Genomic DNA, 18,989 nt, shown 5'->3' on the forward strand with positions numbered 1-18,989 from the left:
ACTCCTGTACACTGCTCTTCCTACTCTGGGCATTAAGGCCAGTCCTGCACCTCTCACATGATGGCGGTCATCACGTAGTTACTTATAGGGTTTCTTGGAATGGAAAAAGAGGACTAACAAACCAGAAAACTTAAATGTAAACAAGATATGATAGTGAATGGCAGTTCAAGGATTATTTACAGCATTATTACAGAGAGAAGACAATTGTTCATATTTGTTCAAAATATAAAAGTTGCCTCTATAAACTATCTACATTACAGTTAAATTACTTACTTGAATCTGACAACACAGCATTATGGTAATGAGAAATAGAAGACTAGAGCAACCCACTTCAAGAACACAAATGAAGACCACTATAGAGAATGTTCAGGATATCCTGTAATTTACCAGCATTGCCACAGAGCTCAGGAAGACTTGACTTTTAAAATCATAAGAAAGGTGTCATATAAAATCTGACCGTGCTCTACCCTGGAGTAATAAAAACTTGTAAGTAAGTGTTTTACATGCTAATTCCAAGTTACACTAAAAAAAAAAGAAAAAAGAAAAAAAGTTACCAGTTCCATTAGGTGTTTTATGGAGAGCACCACTGCCTCATCTGACGGTGGATCCATTAACCTACTCAGAAAATGAGCAATTCCACCCAGCCGCAAGATCTGTGGACACAAATACAGTTACATGGATCAAAAAGTCATAAGACATAATATTCAAGATTTTGCCACCGGGAACAGTGGAGATCCACGGACACAGGCCTAGAGAGACTTCACTGTGAGTAGCCAAGGCGCAGAGAGGGCTGGGCCTAGCACATGGTTGGCACAGCCCTCCCGTTGGTCAAGGGAAAAAGGAACTCTGCAGTAGGGACTCGGTGTCCGCCCGGAAGGCACTTGCATGAAGACCAAACGCTCAAGCCATTTGCCACCTAAGACAGCGAAGATCCAGGGACACAGGACAGGTACACAGGAGAGACAGGAACCAATCACTGACAACAAGACCAGTATAATCACAGACAACAATATGGCAAGAGGAAAACAAAAGAACTTACCCCAGGGAAACCAAGATAACCTGGCAACACCAGAACCCAGCTCTCCCATCAAAGCAAATAGCAGAATGTCAAACACTCCAGAAAAAGAAGACTCAGACCAGAAATCATACCTCAAGATGATGATGGAGATCTCTGAGAAGAGTGGGAATTACTCACTTAAAAAAGAACAGGAGGAAAACCATAAACAAATAGAAGCTTTTAAAAGAGGAAACACCAAAAAAAAAAAAAAAAAAAAAAACCACTCAAAGAAATCAAAGAACTAGAGGAAAACGGAACCAAAGGGATGAAGGAATTGAAAAAGGAATTGAAAATGGAAATGAAAGCAAAAAAAACACCAAAAGAGACAACTCTGGAGGTGGAAAACCAAAAAAAGAAGTTACAAATCAGGAGTCACAAATGCAAGAATCTCCAACACACTACAAGAGACGGAAGAGAGAATCTCAGGGGTCGAAGACAACGTTGAAAACATAAACAAAACAGTCAGAGAAGATGCAAAAGCCAAAAAGCTCTTAAGCAAAAGCCAACAAGCTCCTAACCCAAAATGTCCAGGAGATACAGAACACAAAGAGAAGACCAAACCTAAGGATAATAGGAATAAAAGAAAGCGAAAAAAAATCAACTGAGAGGCACAGTACACATCTTCAAGAAAATCGTAGAAGAAAACTACCCTGCCCTTAAGAATGAGATGACCATGAGCATAAAAGAAGCCTACAGAACTCCAAATAGTGAACCAGAAAAGAAATTCTTCCCGACACATAATAGTTAAAACAGCAAGTGTCCAAAGCAAAGAATGTATACTAAAAGCAGTAAGGGAAAAAGGTCAGGCAACATATAAAGGCAGACCAATCAGAATTACACCCGACTTCTCAAAAGAGACTATAAAAGGTAGAAGATCCTGGACAGACATCACGCAGACCTTAAGAGAACACAAGTGTCAGCCCAAGCTGCTATACCCAGCAAAACTCTCAATCACCATAGACAGAGAGACCAAGATATTCCAAGACAAAATTATATTTACACCATATCTGACCACAAACCCAGCACTACAACAAATTATAGGTGGAAAACCCAGCACAAGGAGTAAAACATCCTAGTAAAAAGAAGAAAAAAAACTAAGCAAGAAAACAAAAATAAGAAACACACTCAGGCACAGTTCTACCTCTAAAAGCAAAAATAGCAGGAAACAGCAACCACTATTCCTTAAAATCTCAATTCCCCAATAAAAAGACATAGGCTATAGACTAGATACATAAACAGAATTCAGCATTTTGCTGCATACAGGAAATTCATCTTGGAGACACAAAAAGACACTATATCAGAGTAAAATGTTGGGAAAAAAACTTCAAGGCAATCGGCCCCAAGAAACAAGCTGGAGTAAGCATTCTAATATCGAATAAAGTAAGATTTTCAACCAAAAGTTATAAAAAATGATAAAAAAGACACTTTGTACTCATTACAGAGAAAATTTGTCAAGAGAAACGTTCAACCCTTAACATACATATTCCAAATAAAAGAGCACCCATATTCATAAAAAAACCCCTACTAAACCTCAAAAAATACATTGCACCCCACCCAATGATAGTGGAAGACCTCAACACCGCACTCTCATCAATGGACAGATCATGGAAGCAGAAACTGAACAAGGACACAGTGAAACTAGCAGAGGTTATGAACCAATTTGAATTAATAGATATCTACAGAACATTTTATCCTAAAACAAGGAATATATCTTCTTTTCAGCACCTCACAGAACCTACTCCAAAACTGACCATATAATCGGTCCCAAAACAAGCCTCAATAGATATAAGAAGATTGAAATACTCCCGTGCATCCTATCAGATCACAATGGTCTAAGGCTAATCTTTAATAACAACAAAGACAACAAAAAGCCCATATACACACGGAAACTGACAAGGCTCTATTAAACGATAGCATGGTCAAAGAATTAAAGAAAGAAATTAAGGATTATCTAAAATTTAATAAAAATAAAAACACAACATACCCCAACCTATGGGATGCAATGAAAGCAGTACTGAGAGGAAAACTCATAGCTCTGAATGCTTCCAAAAAGAAACTGGAGAGAGCATACACCAGCACCTTGATAGCACAGCTAAAAGCTCTAGAACAAAAGGAAGCAGATGCACTCAAGAGGAGTAGACGGCAAGAAATAATCAAAATTAGGGCAGAAATCGACCAAATAGAAATAAAAAGAACCATTCAAAGAATCAACAAAACCAAGAGCAGGTTCTTTGAGAAAATTAACAAGATTGACAAACCCTTAGCCAGACTAAGTAGAGGGCAAAGAGAGAGTATCCAAATAAACAAAATCAGAAATGGAGACATAATAACTGAAACAGGAAATTCAAGAAATCATTAGATCCTACTACAAAAGCTTATACTAAACAAAGCTAAAAAATCTGGAGGAAATGAATGAATTCCTAGACAGATACCAGATACTAAACTTAAACCAGGACCAGGTAAACCATCTAAATAATTCCATAACACCTAAAGAAATAGAAGCAGTCATCAAAAGCCCTCCAACCAAAAAAAGGCCAATTTCAGATGGATTCAGTGCAGAATTTTATCAGACATATATTGACGACCTAATACCAATACTCTCCAAACTAACTATTCCACAAAATAGAGTCAGAGTGTGGCTCTAACTACCTAACTCATTTTTTGAGGCTACAATAACCCTCATTCCTAAAACACACAGAGACAAGAGAACCTCAGACCAATCTCACTTATGAACATTGATGCAAAAATACTCAACAAAATCCTTGCAAACTGAATCCAAGAACACATCAAAACGATCATTCACCATGATCAAGTAGCCTTCATCCCTGGCATGCAGGGATGGTTTAATATACTGAAATTCATCAATGTAGTCCACCATATAAACACACTCAAAGAACAAACTAACATGGTCATCTCACTAGATGCTGAAAAAGCATTTGACAAAATTCAACACCCCTTCATGTTAAAAGTCTTGGAAACAACAGGAATCCAAGGCCCATCCCTAAACATAATAAAAGCAATATACAGGAAACCAATAGCCAACATCAAACTTAACAGTAAGGAACTTGAAGCAATCCCACAAAAATCAGGGAGTAAATAAGGTTGCCCACTCTTCCCCTACCCATTCAACAGAGTACTGGAAGTCCTGGCCAGAGAAATTAGACAGCAAAAGGAAATCAAAGGAATGCAAATTGGAAAGGAAGAAGTAAAAATATCACTGTTTGCAGAGAACTTTTAGAGCTGCTAAACAAGTTCAGCAAAGCTGCTGGATATAAAATTAACTCAAACAAATCAGGACCTTTCCTCTATTCTAGGGACAAGCATGCAGAGAAAGAAATTAGGGGAAAGATACCCTTCATACTAGTCACAAACAATATGAAATACTTTGGTGTGACTCTAACTAAGCAAGTGAAGGACCTGTATGACAAGAACTTCAAATCTCTGAAGAAGGAAATCAAGGAAGATCTCAGAAAATGGAAAGATCTCCCATGCTCATGGATTGGAAGGATCAACATTTTAAAAATGTCCATCTTACCAAAAGCAATCTACAGATCCAATGTAATCCCCATCAAAATTCTAACCCAATTCTTCATAGAGTTGGAAAGAGCAATGTGCAATTTCTTCTGGAATAACAAAAAACCTAGAATAGCGAAATCCATCCTCAACAAGAAAACATCTGTGGGAATCATGATCCCTGACCTCAAGCTATATTACAAGGCAATTGTGCTAAAAACTGCATGTACTGGTACAGAGATACGCAGTTGGATCAGTAGAATAGAAGATCCAGAAATGAGCCCTCACATATATGGTCACTTGATTTTTGACAAAGGAGCTGTAAACATTCAATGGAAAAAGGATAGCCTATTCAACAAAAGGTGTTGGTCCGACTGGCACTCAGCATGCAGAACAATGAAAATAGACCCTTTCTTATCTCCTTGTACAAAGCTCAAGTGGAAGTGGATCAAAGATCTCCACATTAAACCAGGTACACTGAAAATATTAGAAGAGAAAATAGGGAAAACCTTAGAACACATAGGCGCAGGGGAAAATTTTCTAAATAGAACACCAATGGCTCATGCTCTAAGGTCAAAGATTGACAAATAGGAGTTAAAGAGATTGCAAAGTTTCTGTAAGGCTAAGGGCACTGTCAAGAAAACAAAAGTGCAGCCAACAGAGTGGGAGAAGATCTTTTCTAACCCCACATCACATAGAGGCCTAATATCTAAGGTATACAAATACTCAAGAAGTTAGACACCAGAGAATCAAGCAATCCTATTAAAAAATGGGGTACAGACTTAAACAAAAATTTCTCAATTGAGGAATATCGAATGGCTGAGAAGCGTCTAAGGAAGTGCTTGACATCCTTAGCCATCAGGGAAATGCAAATCAAAGAACCCTGAGATTCCACCTCACACCAGTCAGAATGGTTAAGATCAAGAACTCAGATGACAGCAGATGCTGGTGAGGATGTGGAGAAAGAGGAATATTCAAAAGCACTTCTACACTGCTGGTGGGGTTGTAAACTGGTACAACCACTCTGAAAATCAATCTGTTGGTTCCTCAGAAAATTGAACATAGTCCTACCTCAAGACCATATATTCCACCTCTGGGCATATACCCCAACATATAACAAAGACACATGCACCAGAATGTTCATAGCAGCTCTATTTATAATAGCCAGAAGCTGAAAAGAACCCAGATATCCTTAAGTAGATGAATGGATACAAAAATTGTGGTATATTTACACAATGGAGTACTACTCAGTTATCAGAAACAATGACTTTATAAAATTCCTAGGAAAATGAATGCATCTAGAGAATATCATCCTGAGTGAGGTAAACCAGTCACAAAAGAACAGACATAATATGCAGTCACTGATAATTGGATACTCACCCCAAAAGTTCTGAACACCCCAGAAACAACTCACAGACTATATGAAGCTCAAGAAAAACAAAGGCCAAACAGGGGGGAAAAATGAAAGCCTCAGTTCTTCTTAGGGAAAAACATAAATGTATATAGCACCCTCTCAGAGTGTGGTACATCTGTACCTCAAATCATTAATAATCCAAGAGCTAAGATCATAGCCTTGTGGTAATTCTTGGTATTCACAGATCATTTTGCTTAATCTATATCCAAGAAGAAATTACGTTCTGTCCTACATGTACTTCATCCTTATGGTAACTAGTGGGATTTCTATGCATGCTATCAAACAATTAAGTACTAGCAAAATTATTCATATAATGTTATGCCTAAATGCCTTTAAAAATCGGTAAATGTATCCCCTACCTTCTTTTTAAAATAAAGTGTAAGGGAAAAAAAGGGGGGCTCAGAATGCTTCTATACATCTCTGGGTAGATAAAAAGAAAAGGACATAATATTCAAAAGCTTACATTTTTTTATGAGCAAGTCAATAGATGACAGAAATTATCATGATATAAAATTTTCCACGGGCTGATTGCTGATTACTGTGAAACAGGGCTGTAGAGCATGAGCACACAGGCAAGAGAGAGAAATATCTGAAGACATAAGAACAGCTAGCCAATGACCGTAATACCAGTTACTCAAGAGGCTGAGAAAGAGGAGGAGCCACAGTTCAAAGTCAGCTGGAGCCAAGTACTAAGACCATCTCAATGTCCAAAAAAAAAAAAAAAAAAAAAAAAGCGGAAGGGAGAGCTTGCCTAATAGAAAGCTGCGGTTTAATCCTCTGAACCACAAAATTTATAAAGGGTAGCTGGCATTACTGCTATATGTCCAACACTGTTTAGGAATTTTGTACAGTAATCTGCTCAATCAAGCAAAGCAAAGTTTCCAAGTAGAAAGTGGGAACCAACCATAGGTACCCTGATTCTAACATTAACAACTATTTGATATACCTAAGAAGGAAGTTCAAGTAGTTTCCTTACATGAGCAAAATGAAGTACATAAAAACAACCCCTTTGTGTAGGTTCATACTATACTTTTTCTATTAAAAATGGTGAAAACTATAACACCTCCCTCCATGTCATTTGCTAATTCTCCCAATTAATATACCTTTATTTGCAAACAAAGTTCTTCCAAAGGAGTTCTCAAAATTTCTGGTAGTTGGTAGTCATCGAGAAGACTTGCTCTAAGCCCATTATACAGATGGTAACAATGACCAGGCTGAACTCTTAAAAAGAAAGAGAAAAGTGTCAAGACTTTTAGAACACCAAAGGGAGACGGGAGGAAAGTACCCAGGACCTTCCACAGTAGTTTCCTCACAAACTACACATCATTATTACTTCAGGTCTGTGAAACTCAATCCCCGCATATCTATTTGGAATGTTCCTAAATCCAATAACCAAATTTTATTTTGTTTTTGAAGTTCTGGTTTCTTTTAATCTTAAGTATAGTATAATATACTTGAATATATGAATATTAATCATATCAGCCCATTTGTAATTCTTATTTTGTTCTCTAAGCCTCCAAGCATCTCTTTTAGTCCTTATATAGCATGTAATATATCACTCTGAACTACAGCTGTCCTTCCGGGTCACTACAACTCAGTCTCATGCTGCAGCTCCAGAAAGCAATAGAAGACATTCCCATCCACAATTTGGTTTTTATTTCTGAAGTTCTCTGACCTCGCTCAAAATTGCTATGTTTATTCTGCTCGGGTTTAGAGTTGTAACAAGAAATACCCCTCTTAAGCATGTCTGTTAACAGTGCCTGCACTGGATGAACCTACATGTGTTAATTAAAAAGCATCTAAATGTATTCAATTTAGTGAGCTCTCAGAAATTACTTTATGTTTGCAACTTTATGCCACAAGTGATATGACAGAAGTCATATATTTCTAAATAGAATATTTCAAGACTCTGGCCACTATAGCAATAAAAGATCTAAAACTGTCAGGTATTTGGGGGGTGGCGCATAAGTCTGCAAAGACTCAGTATATCATAGCTAACATTTCTCTGGTAGTACAAGCCTCAAAGAAACTAATGGCTATTTCCCAAAGGGACTACACAGTACACTGTTTTTTCTGTTTGTTTGTTTTGTTTTTTTTCTGCTCTCTCAATCTAATCAACCTTTGTGAAATATCAATGTCATATTATAAGAAACTAGATGGAAATCACATTAAACAGAGACAAACTGTAAATGCGGCAAACAAGCCACAACTATATAGATTGAGCACACATTTAAAACAAAGATATGATGTACCAACCAAAAACATTTTGACTTTTTTTTAACCTATAATATGTCAGGAAGCATTGGTGAACTCCAAAAGACCATCAAGGAGTTACTCTGATATATTCACATTAGGGTTTCTTTATTACAAGTTTGAGCTTGAACCACACCACTGTCTCTGACGCAGCAGCACAGGAGGGGACCGCGAGCCCAGTTTCAGGCAAGTATTTATAGAAGCAAGAAGGGGGTGTCTAGCCTAATGCACATCTGATTGGGGGGCCATTATGGCCTTTAATATAACTGGCCGGTGCTGGGAGCCACAGTACAAACATAACTTCTGCTTTCCTCCTTATTGGTGGCTAGTAGGAAGTAAAGTGTCAGGGGCAGGCTTTGGAGGTGCAGATTTGTTGGGGAGTAACCTGGAAACTGGTGGTAGATGCTGGTATTGTTGGGGGAGGGGGCATAAAGGAAAAATTTGTCAACAACACTAGTTATGGTTTTGTCACCAACATCAAATATTTTGATACACATGACAACTGTGCTGCTCCCTAAGTGTACATGCAAAGGAATCCAAGTCAGCACAAAACAGAGGTTCTGGCATAGCCAATGGAGTACTGCTTTAATCAAAATAGCCAAGATATACAACCAAAGAGTAGATAAATACCAAATGTTCGCTCCCATGCAGAATCTAACTCAACTGAATGAGTTAGACAGATGATGAACAGATGTGTTGAGCTCAATATATTATGAAAGATACCTCTTCTAATAATACTTCTAAATTTGCTCACATGTTTTTTGCATATTCTCAACATGTTCTTGCACAACATTTCTGTCTTACCTTCCAGCTCTCCCTTTCCTCTGTTTGGCATTAGCTTTACTAACCCATTCAGCAGACATGGTACTGATGTTGTTCTGTGTATCAAAGTGTGTTTCTTTAATTTTCCCTCCGTCTATTACATAAACCACATCATCTATGGTGATGCTGTTTGAAAAAGATACACAAAATATTAAAAAGTACATCAAAAGATAAAACTATACTAAGCCTACACACAAATTTGTTTAAAATCCTTTTTCATTGGATCAAGTGCATTTTATTAGTTCAGGCCTTTGCCTACTCTTCTCACATATTTCAATATTTTTTCAGTATACAGCAGTCAAGCACCTGACAGTACACTGTTCCTATGTATAGTGGTAGCGAAGTGATTACATCACACGCTACATTCTTCTGTGACCACAACCATCTTATCACGTCCACCATGTTATGCCTACCTCTGAAGCCCTAAAGTAACTATGGTTAACAGCAACTTCTAGAAATAACATTTCAGCAACTTAGCTATAAATACCTCCAGAAGATGATTAGAAATGTTTAGGGTAGCATGCAAATTATACAATAATACTATCCCTAACTGAAGAACAGACAAAAGGACTAAAGCTATTCCAGTTCCCATAGTTCTTTACAGAAGGTTTGGAAAATAACTTGTTAAATGACGACTTTGAGAAAAAAAACTAAACACAGCTTTAGAAAACTACATTTTTATATTTGCCATCTTTGACTAATGAATGCTAAAAAGTGATTTTTTAAAAAGATTTCCATGTTATCTTATAGAGAATAAAAGTTATACTATGTGAAGAATCTATGGAGCTCTACACTTATGTAATCACCAATAGCAGATATTTAAAATCGTTTTTACCTAGTCTCTGCAATGTTGGTAGCAATTACTATTTTCCGAACACCGGGAGGCGTTTTTTTAAATACCTGTAAGAATAAATACATCAAAAGTATACTAATTTCTGACATGCTTTTACAATGTTATTTCTTGAGGTATTGTGATGTTTTAGCATTTATGCTTTTTAATAATATGTGTCTTGTGTATGAACCTATCATTAACATATACATTTTCAACTCAATGAAATCCCCCTTAGGTAAACCCAGATGTCAGAAGTATGTCACAAACAAGAGGCAAACAAAGTCACTCCAACTTTTAGCACATCTTTAACAAAAACTGGTGAGCATAAATTAAAGGAAAGCAGCTTTAATCTGCAGACAAGATTTACAAAGCCAAACCAAAAAAAAAAAAAAAAAAGAATCAATCTCTGTAGCATGGTAGACTAGCTTGAGATTAGACTGGAGTAAAATAGCATCTTCAAAGGCCAAATCCTACAAATACTACCCCCAACAATGCCACCAACATTAAAGGGAAAAAAAGTTGTCAAGCACCACCAGCCGTAATACATACATACACCCAAAAGAATGTATCCATCCTTGATTTAAAAAATAGACCAGAAATCAGTAAGTAGTTGGCATACTCTTTCATAAATTTATGTGTACTCTACTAGGTTAGGGTGTCAAGGATGGAAGAGCCTCCACAATAGATACACTGACTCCCCATCAACGTATCATCAGACTGTATCAAAAATTATCATTCTCATTAAGAAAATCCTGAATCTGACAGTCAAAAACAGTTGTAATACATTATTGATAAAACAGGAAATCTGTTAATATACTAATGTGATAAATCAAAATCTCAAACAACATACTATGTCACAGCTAATTTCTAGCTTGGGTTTTTTGTGGTATTTATATTTTTTTTTCTTTGATTCAGAAAACCTAAACAAGTTATTGATAAAACCATTTCTCTACACTTTCCTAACATTAACAAAACTAATCTAGTGGTTAAGTTTTTGCAAAACTATTCTCCAAAGAAAGGCTCTTTATAAAGTATTTCTAACATGAATCACTATTTTATAGTAGTTCTTTGACGGTAAATAACATATAATACAATAAGCCTGTGAGAGAAATATATATATAGTTTAAATGAAATTTTACCATGTGGGACGTCAATCCTTTAAGAGCCATAAACTATCCAACAAAAACTCAGGAACAGTGAAGCTATGGATCTTGAAGGAAATCCTACTCCGGTCACCTTATTAAACCAGTGTAATTCTGAAATACATTCTAAATATTTACCCTTATACTCACAGATAAGTATAGGTCTCAATCCTAATCAAATAAACATCTATCTTTAACAGAAATATTACCAAAACCCGTACCTGATCAAAAGGCAAAGAACAAGAGATTACAAGTTGTATAGTACCAACTTTTACAGAACATACCACCTGCACCTAAGGCTCAGAGATCATAGCAGAAGCTGGGGCAGAAAGATTGTAAGCTTATGTAAGTTTTCATCTCTTAGAAATGTCATAGAAGCAACACCTATGAAGTCTCATCAACATGGCTACTTACAGAAGACCTAATCAAGCACATCATCATTAAACCTGGTAACAGTGAAAAGGCAAAGCCCTTAAGGCTTCAAACCTAGACAGAGAACTACAGGCATGTAAGGAATGCTGAGATGAGGAATAGTCTTCTTTGGGTAAAGCATACCAATTGGTTAACCAATACCCAGTGATAAGCCCTAATAATTACATACACATAAGCAACATTTTATAGACTCATCAGGAAATATTTATATATTAAGAACGTATACATGCATGCAAACACACACACACACACACACACACACACACACACACACACACACACACCCCACTAACAACATCAAAGAAATCTGAAAGACAGAAAACAAATTTAAGAACATACCTGTGTCTGGTTTACAGTAGGCATTAGTGAATGTAAAGGTATAATAAGAAACTTATCTGAAATGTAAAAAGTAAATTAAATTAAAGCCCCATAAAACACATATAGCACATGCATGAAATAATAAACTTAGCTGCTGAATCACAGTCCTTAATTTATATTCCTACATACAGTAAAACCAAGCTTACAATTGTTTTCTGAATGCTCTGATGAGTTCCCATTGATATTTCATTTGCTTATTAATTCCTTTCAATATTAAAACAATTTTTCTTATTATATGTATATGTCTTTCTGTCTGTATATGTTATTTGTATAGGTGCCTGTGAAGGTCAGAAGACTGAAGAGGCCCTGGAACTGAAGTTATAAGCAGTTGTCATAAGCTGCCTAATGTGGAGTGGTGTGACTTGAGCCCAAATCCTCGGGAAGAGCAGTAAGCACTCTTAACCACTGAGTCCCATTCCCAGCCCCTTAAAATTACCAATGGTGGGATTCATCTATCAAAAACCACATTCATAAAAGTCCATTAACTTTATCCTGACTATTAATAAGAGACCTCCAATGAGAGGGAGAAAGGATTGAGAGCCCCAAATGCCCATATTTTAACTTTAAAGCTCAATTTTGTGAGGCAAGTTTTAAAAAAGTTTAATAATACTTTCATAAAACTAAAATGTTTCACAATGTACATCCCATCTTGACTTATAGCTCAGAACTTTCAGAAAACATTTAATTTCTTAAAGGAAAAAGTGAACTGGACTTAGATGAACAAAATCCTTTACTGAAGTAGCCACATACGTAACAACCTCACATTAGAAAAAGGGGAGATGTAGGTTGGCATCAAGGTGACACATGACTGGACAGTGAAGAGAGGGCCGTAACAGAGTTCTGGGAGGACAGAAGGGAAGGAAAAATAGGGGAACCAAGATGGAAGCAGACTTGGATGTTTCTCTCTGTGCACCTCTAGATTGATAAGGTTGTTATGATTATTTCTAAGGGTTTCTAGAGGCCTATTTATCTTACCTAAATGGGCAGATTTATATCTTTGTCCACTGGTTGTAAGCTTTTTGTATAGAGGGTTTGTGGGTTGAGAATTTAACATATAAACCTGTTTGATAACTTAATGATTGTGGAGTCATGTTTTACCAGGCCCATGGAACAAGATGTATGGGTGCCAGGCTTGGGAACTAACCACTTAGGAGACTGGGCTCAGGCGCCGCATTGGAACGACTACTGGCGTTGCTCCTAGATTGGCATCTGTAAAGTGAAACTGAGGAGCCGATAACAACAGAACCATGTGCTTAATATTTACTGCAACAGGAAGAGGATTCTGTTGACTATATGAGTTCTACTTTCAGTCTCGGTATTATATAGTATAATACATTTATACAATACCTGATTTAAACATCACTTGTGACATCAAGAGATCATGCAAAGTACTGATATTGTCCCAGCCTGGTAGAAAGACCAATATTGCACCATCCTACATAAACAGGAAATTACTATTAAGAGAATCACATCAATAATCACACTAACAATTCCATGAACACTTAAATCCTCATTAAAATTAGAGTAGCTCTGAAATTTAGTTACTACTTAAATGTATACCCAACCCTTTAAAAATCACAGACCTAAAGATACTTGTTTCATCTTTTCTTTAAATAGGTTAAATGCCCCAATGTTTGAGATTTTCTTCCAGTCCACTTTTTAAAAAGCATTTAGGAAAATGAGTTTTTCATGGCTTTGGTATGTAATAAAATTAGCTCATTACTTGAAGAAAAACTAAACAAAACTAACCTCTTCTTCCAAAACAATGTATCGAATAAGGGCAGCAATCAAATTCAGATCAACTTTATCATCATCCATCATTTCCAAAACATCTACGGTACTTGCAGAGTATCTACACCAAAATTACACAGAGAGTCATGAAATGCTTGTTAAGTTTTCCATGGGTTACTCAGATATCAATCTTAATGTTAAATCAGTCTGCATATGAACAGTCTACAGAGAGACAATTAAACTTCCTCAGATAATAAACAACAGGTAAGTCAAAGTCAGCTCAGTAGCATTAGGTAGAAAGAAATCCTCTCCTTTCAAGTACATTCAAAATCAGAAGTCATCCTTGGTTCAGCCACTGTGTTCGTGCCTCAAACAGACTTACCTCGTCCGCAGTTCCTTTATATAAGCCGGCCAGCGTTCCTTATAGATTGCCTCTTTTTCTTCTTTTTCTTGTCTATTTACATGACCCTGCATGAAACCCCTCTTGAACTGGGATCTGTGTTCTTTTTGTTCTGGAACATATCTAAAATAAAAAGAGCATTATACATTTTCCCACATTTGAAACACTATGGCTTTCTGAGTCTTTACACTGATGATTTGAAACCAGATTCTAAAGAATATGTTCTCTGTTTTCCAGAGAATGTTGCCCAAAATATTAACTTCAAGTGTTAATGCCTAAAACTTCTCATTTAGAATAAAAAGTAATCCCTGCTAAAAAGCATATGCCATCTTAATAATCTCAATGAAAAATTGATTTCTGGGTTAACGTTTAATTCAATTAAGTTTGCTCCAAAATAAAAGCTTTTAACTAACAGAAGGTTCAGTAAAACCTAATGACTGTTTAATAGACTTGGAAATATTTTCCAAACCAAAATTACATATAAGAATCCTCTGTGGAACATATAAAATAATTTCTAAATCTCAAGGATTTGAATTAACTCCAGGAGCATCAGGTCCATGCTAGAAACTGCATAGTTCTGCTGCCAGTTACAGGTTAGGGAGATGCAGAATTAGCATTCTGCCTAGTGCTATATTGACTCCATAGTGCTACAGCGAACTTTAAACAGAAAATACACGTGTCCAAGTATTCACTTGCTCTATAAACTCTTGAAAGGGAGAGGATGGGAAGAGGCAAAGGAAAACTGAAGCTATACTTTTACCCGAGGGGTTCAAAGGATAGCATTTAGATGGAATGGGGAGGATGAGTGGAATCAGATGGAAGTGATGCCCCTCCCTGCTCTGGCACTGACTAGTTGTGGTTGCAGAAGGCATTAAACTTCCAGGCTTTAGTCAGACCTGTGCAGTTTATACTATTATCCTATTGTTAGCATGAAAACCTTAAAAAACAAAATGTGGAACTCACCTTTCCTGTTTGGTACCATTGGCCAGGGTCTCCCTAAGTCTTTAATATGTATAAAGGTTTTAAGTATATATACAACCTGAGGTTCAACAATGTGAAGGTGACTGAGATCCAATTAGAAGTGCTAAGGACAAAACTGGTTCCTTCCCAGTAACTTCAAACACTCAGACGTAAGTCCTCAGCCACTCAGTCACAACCTCCATGTCTGTCCTCCTAGTTGTCTAGTCAGTGTTTCTTTCCTCCTCCTTCCTGATGTGCTTCCTTCTCAACGAAGGAAACAGCTTTGACTGACAAAAAATCTCTACCCAAAAAGATCATCCTCCTGTACTGAAGCTGGAGGACAACTTCTCAGACATGTTCTTTTCCATCAGACTCTTTCCTACAGTTCCTTGATCTTTTCCCGTCTTCCAGCAAGTTTAAAAAGGAAATCCTTATAAAATGTATAATCTCTTTCAAAGGAACTGCTAAGTACAGCATGCTACAAAGAAGAGAGCACAGCTCAAAGTGAAGTTAAGTGCATAAAAAGTATATGGCTGGACTATAAAACCAGGACCACCCTCCTTTACAAGTCCCGTCCTCTCTGAAATATACTACTCTCTCCTTGCTACCAACTCTCAAGGCTTCACTCATTTCCAATCTCCTCATGACAATGGTGGCAGCTTATTTTTTTACTCCCTTCCCCAAATTTTATGTAACAGCTTTACCCATAATCAAGACAGAAATTTGAAGTAAATGTGTATATATATATATATATATATATATATATATATATATATATATATATATATATATATATATATATATAATATATATATCTCCACCATAGCAATCCCTTTTTTCATGCTCACGAGGTGGCTCCTTGTGAAGTAAAAGGTTTAGTGTATGTTAAGTAAACATCTAACCAAAATTCAGCTGACTTTTCCCCATGTAAAATAAACTTTAGATTCTTTCTGATATCAATTTTAATTTTAAATTGTAAGCCTTCTGAAATTCTAAAGTTTTTACACATATAATTTACTTAATCATTCATTTGTCTAAGCACTGTGATGCAAAAGTTACCAAAATGAGTTAAGAAAAAAATCTTTGACTTCAAAACTTTAAAGATTTTGTACAAGAGGCAAATACACATTACAATCATTATAGTCAACAAGTTCCATAAAACAAAAAGTGTGAGATGGCAGGAAATTGGGACTTCTTTTCTTTCTTTTCTTTTTTTTTTTTTTTTTTTTTTTGTACTTAGGAATTTACAGATAAAATTACAATGAAGGTGTCACATGGAATCTGAAAGAAAAAACATGTGCACAGATAGAAAGACATGAAGAGAGCCTTAACTGGCTATTAAGAATAGCACATTTAATAAACTACAGGATATATCCGAAGGAAATGAGGCTAGATGCTAAAGGGCTTTGGGAGTCTGTGCTTTCCTAACCTTTCTCCATTAATGAACAGACAATTTTGTTTAGCATGCTTAAGGATACTGCTGGCCGCTGGAAGTTGTTACTGGTTCTCAGCTAGTACTGAGGGGCAAAAAAAAGTGCACTAGCCAAGGCACTCTGGTACACAGCCTACTCAAACCGTTTTTCAGGGATGTTTGGTATGCAGAGATCTCCTTTAAGGGAGGGAAGTTCACATGATGAGATGTATGAAGAGAATGTAGAGAGTATCCTAGTATTACTCAGACGCAGAGCCATTCCAACAGAGCTGACAGAACCACTTGTACAGAAGACTATGAAGACTACAGGATACACCTCGCAGCTCAGAGGCTATGTATGTCAGGAGGAGCTATGAAATGTGGTATAAGCTGGTCATTCAGCACAGAAAGCAAGACACCCATATCCTTTTAAATTTATAATCCAGAAAACTAGGTAGAAGACTATTATTAAACATAGATTATTTGGCAAGAAACGTTGTATTTGTGCTGGTAGAAAACTGTCAGAAATCAAATATAAAATAATGATCTTTGCTTGAAAACTCTTGACTCTCTATAGAAATGCTCATAGTTAAAGTTTAGAACTCTATGATAAATGGATTTATGAGGGTAGAGTCAATGAGTTATAAAATAAATGTCATGAGATGACAATTCATTAGAACTTTTTAACTTATTTTGCTGCCTATTGTTTACCTTATTTTTTCGATGATATCTTCCAGAAGATATTCCACAACTGGAAAAGTAAACCCGGGTATATGTATCATTGGACAGTTACCTAAAATGGCAGACAAAATATATCACATACCCATGACTTTATATTCAACGCTCAAAATTAAAAACCAACACACTGTGAGTAAGCCAGAATAACAATCTTAACCTAAGAAATAGTTCCACACTACTTTTCTGACTTAAAATAGGAAAGAAGGTTTAGTTTTAATAGTTAATACTTGTTTCTACAAACTGTATACAGTGCTCATGGTTATACAAAATAACACTAAATATTAAGCAGTCATCTTATGTTGAATTCTATTATCCAAGATTATAAAATGATGAGTTGCTCTCTTATCAACAATCTAGAAAATGAGCATTATTGAGCATTATTCTTTGTGGGATCCTGAAAGGACTTTGGCAGAAAGTTAAATACTAAAACTGTTTCTACCTTAAGCTCATAAACATATTATCTCAGTATGGTCACTGAAATGCTGTTTGTCCCTCCCAAAATACAAATCAAGCACACAATAAACAAATGCTAAGCAATACTAGAGGTCAAAGGACCTGCCCCACTGTCTGCTCTGTATCTCATCTACATAAAACTTGGTTATTCATATCAACCTTATGAATAATCAGAAAGGCATATTTACCCCAACGAATCAAAATGCTATAAACAATAAACTGATATTATTTTATAGGCATTTTTACAAACTAAAAATATAATTAAATATGCTGATACCACAATACAATTGCTGTCTTTCCCGCCAAGTATTTCTTATTATTAAGGGAAGAAAGACACTGAGGAAAAAGTCTACAGAGTTTACTTTTCCAGGTACTAATCTTGTCTCAGAATCTCTGTTAATGATGCAATGTTCATCCCTTTTAATTACACAACCTTGGAAAAGTTATTTAACAGTTCAGAGACTACATTCTCATTTGCAAAACTGAAACTATACCAGTTCTTACTGGTAAGCTGTTACAAGAAATGGTGAAGAGACAGCTAACTCCCTGACACACTGAAAGCATTCCCTTAGGGGACACTGACACTGTCACCAGCAAACTGTCAGCTTAGCCTGTGGCAGCACATCAATGGTGCAGAAGATTCACATGTACACAAAGGGAGAGAATGTCAGTGCTGGGGTTTGATTCAATGATGGCAGCTCACCCACAGCAACAACAAACAGGGAGGGAAGTGATCCTAGTGCCACTTAAAAAGCATCTAGGAAATGAGAACAGAGTTAAGATACAGACGTTAGTAATCATTCAATTTTATTATACCTAGAGTTATGCAGATTTTGTGTTTTGAAGTTAAACCGTTTGGCTTTTGATACCTCTTCTAGCGTATTATCAAACTTCACTCACCAAAATACTCTGAGAATTTCTCAGCATTCAAGGTTGCACTCATCAATATTACTTTGAGATCCGATCGAAAATGGAGAAGATCTTTAATAACAGTCATTAATACATCCGACTGTAGATTCCTTTCATGAATTTCATCAAGTACAATATGACTAACACTGGACAGATGTCTAGAAGAGAAGTGTGAAATTTATAATTTAGTATAAAATTGAAAGCCACCATTTCTAACACAGTCCTGTTTAATAATTGCACCTTTGGCTGGCAGTGCTGGCACATGTTTTAACCCTAGCACTTAGCAGGCAATCTGAGTTCAATGCTAGCATTTGGTCTACACAGGGAAGCCTGTCACCAAAGATAACAAAACAGAAAACCAAACCAACAAAATATTACATGTTTGGATATCTATGAGATGCTTGTTTATAAAACTTTGGGGTGTGGGAAGGAAGAGTCTAATGTAGACAGGGCTGGACCAGGTTCCTGACCCACTGGCCTCCATCTCTTAAGTGCTGGGTAACAAACGTAAGCTACCCTGCTTAGTTCTTTGCTAGTATTCTTT

The 18,989-nt window shown here is 36.4% G+C and overlaps 1 protein-coding gene across 2 annotated transcripts in view; it reads right to left on the bottom strand.

Moving 5' to 3' along the window:
* The window catches only part of DHX36 (DEAH-box helicase 36), a 55,171-nt gene that overhangs the window by 23,902 nt on the left and 12,280 nt on the right, over positions 1–18,989 (bottom strand). For both annotated transcript variants that reach the window (XR_013974998.1, XM_080915485.1), the window contains exons 8-17: positions 18,437–18,603; positions 17,057–17,138; positions 13,957–14,097; positions 13,593–13,695; positions 13,191–13,278; positions 11,805–11,860; positions 9,895–9,959; positions 9,042–9,185; positions 7,088–7,205; positions 555–653 (exon numbers count right to left, since the gene is read on the bottom strand). Coding sequence is in view for 1 of the 2 variants with exons in the window: in XM_080915485.1 (XP_080771611.1) it covers positions 555–653; positions 7,088–7,205; positions 9,042–9,185; positions 9,895–9,959; positions 11,805–11,860; positions 13,191–13,278; positions 13,593–13,695; positions 13,957–14,097; positions 17,057–17,138; positions 18,437–18,603 (1,063 nt within the window). In the remaining variant the exon portion in view is untranslated. The remainder of the gene's footprint in view (positions 1–554; positions 654–7,087; positions 7,206–9,041; positions 9,186–9,894; positions 9,960–11,804; positions 11,861–13,190; positions 13,279–13,592; positions 13,696–13,956; positions 14,098–17,056; positions 17,139–18,436; positions 18,604–18,989) is intronic.

Source organism: Micromys minutus, assembly GCF_963924665.1.
Source record: "Micromys minutus genome assembly, chromosome: 4".
NCBI classification, from domain to species: domain Eukaryota; kingdom Metazoa; phylum Chordata; class Mammalia; order Rodentia; family Muridae; genus Micromys; species Micromys minutus.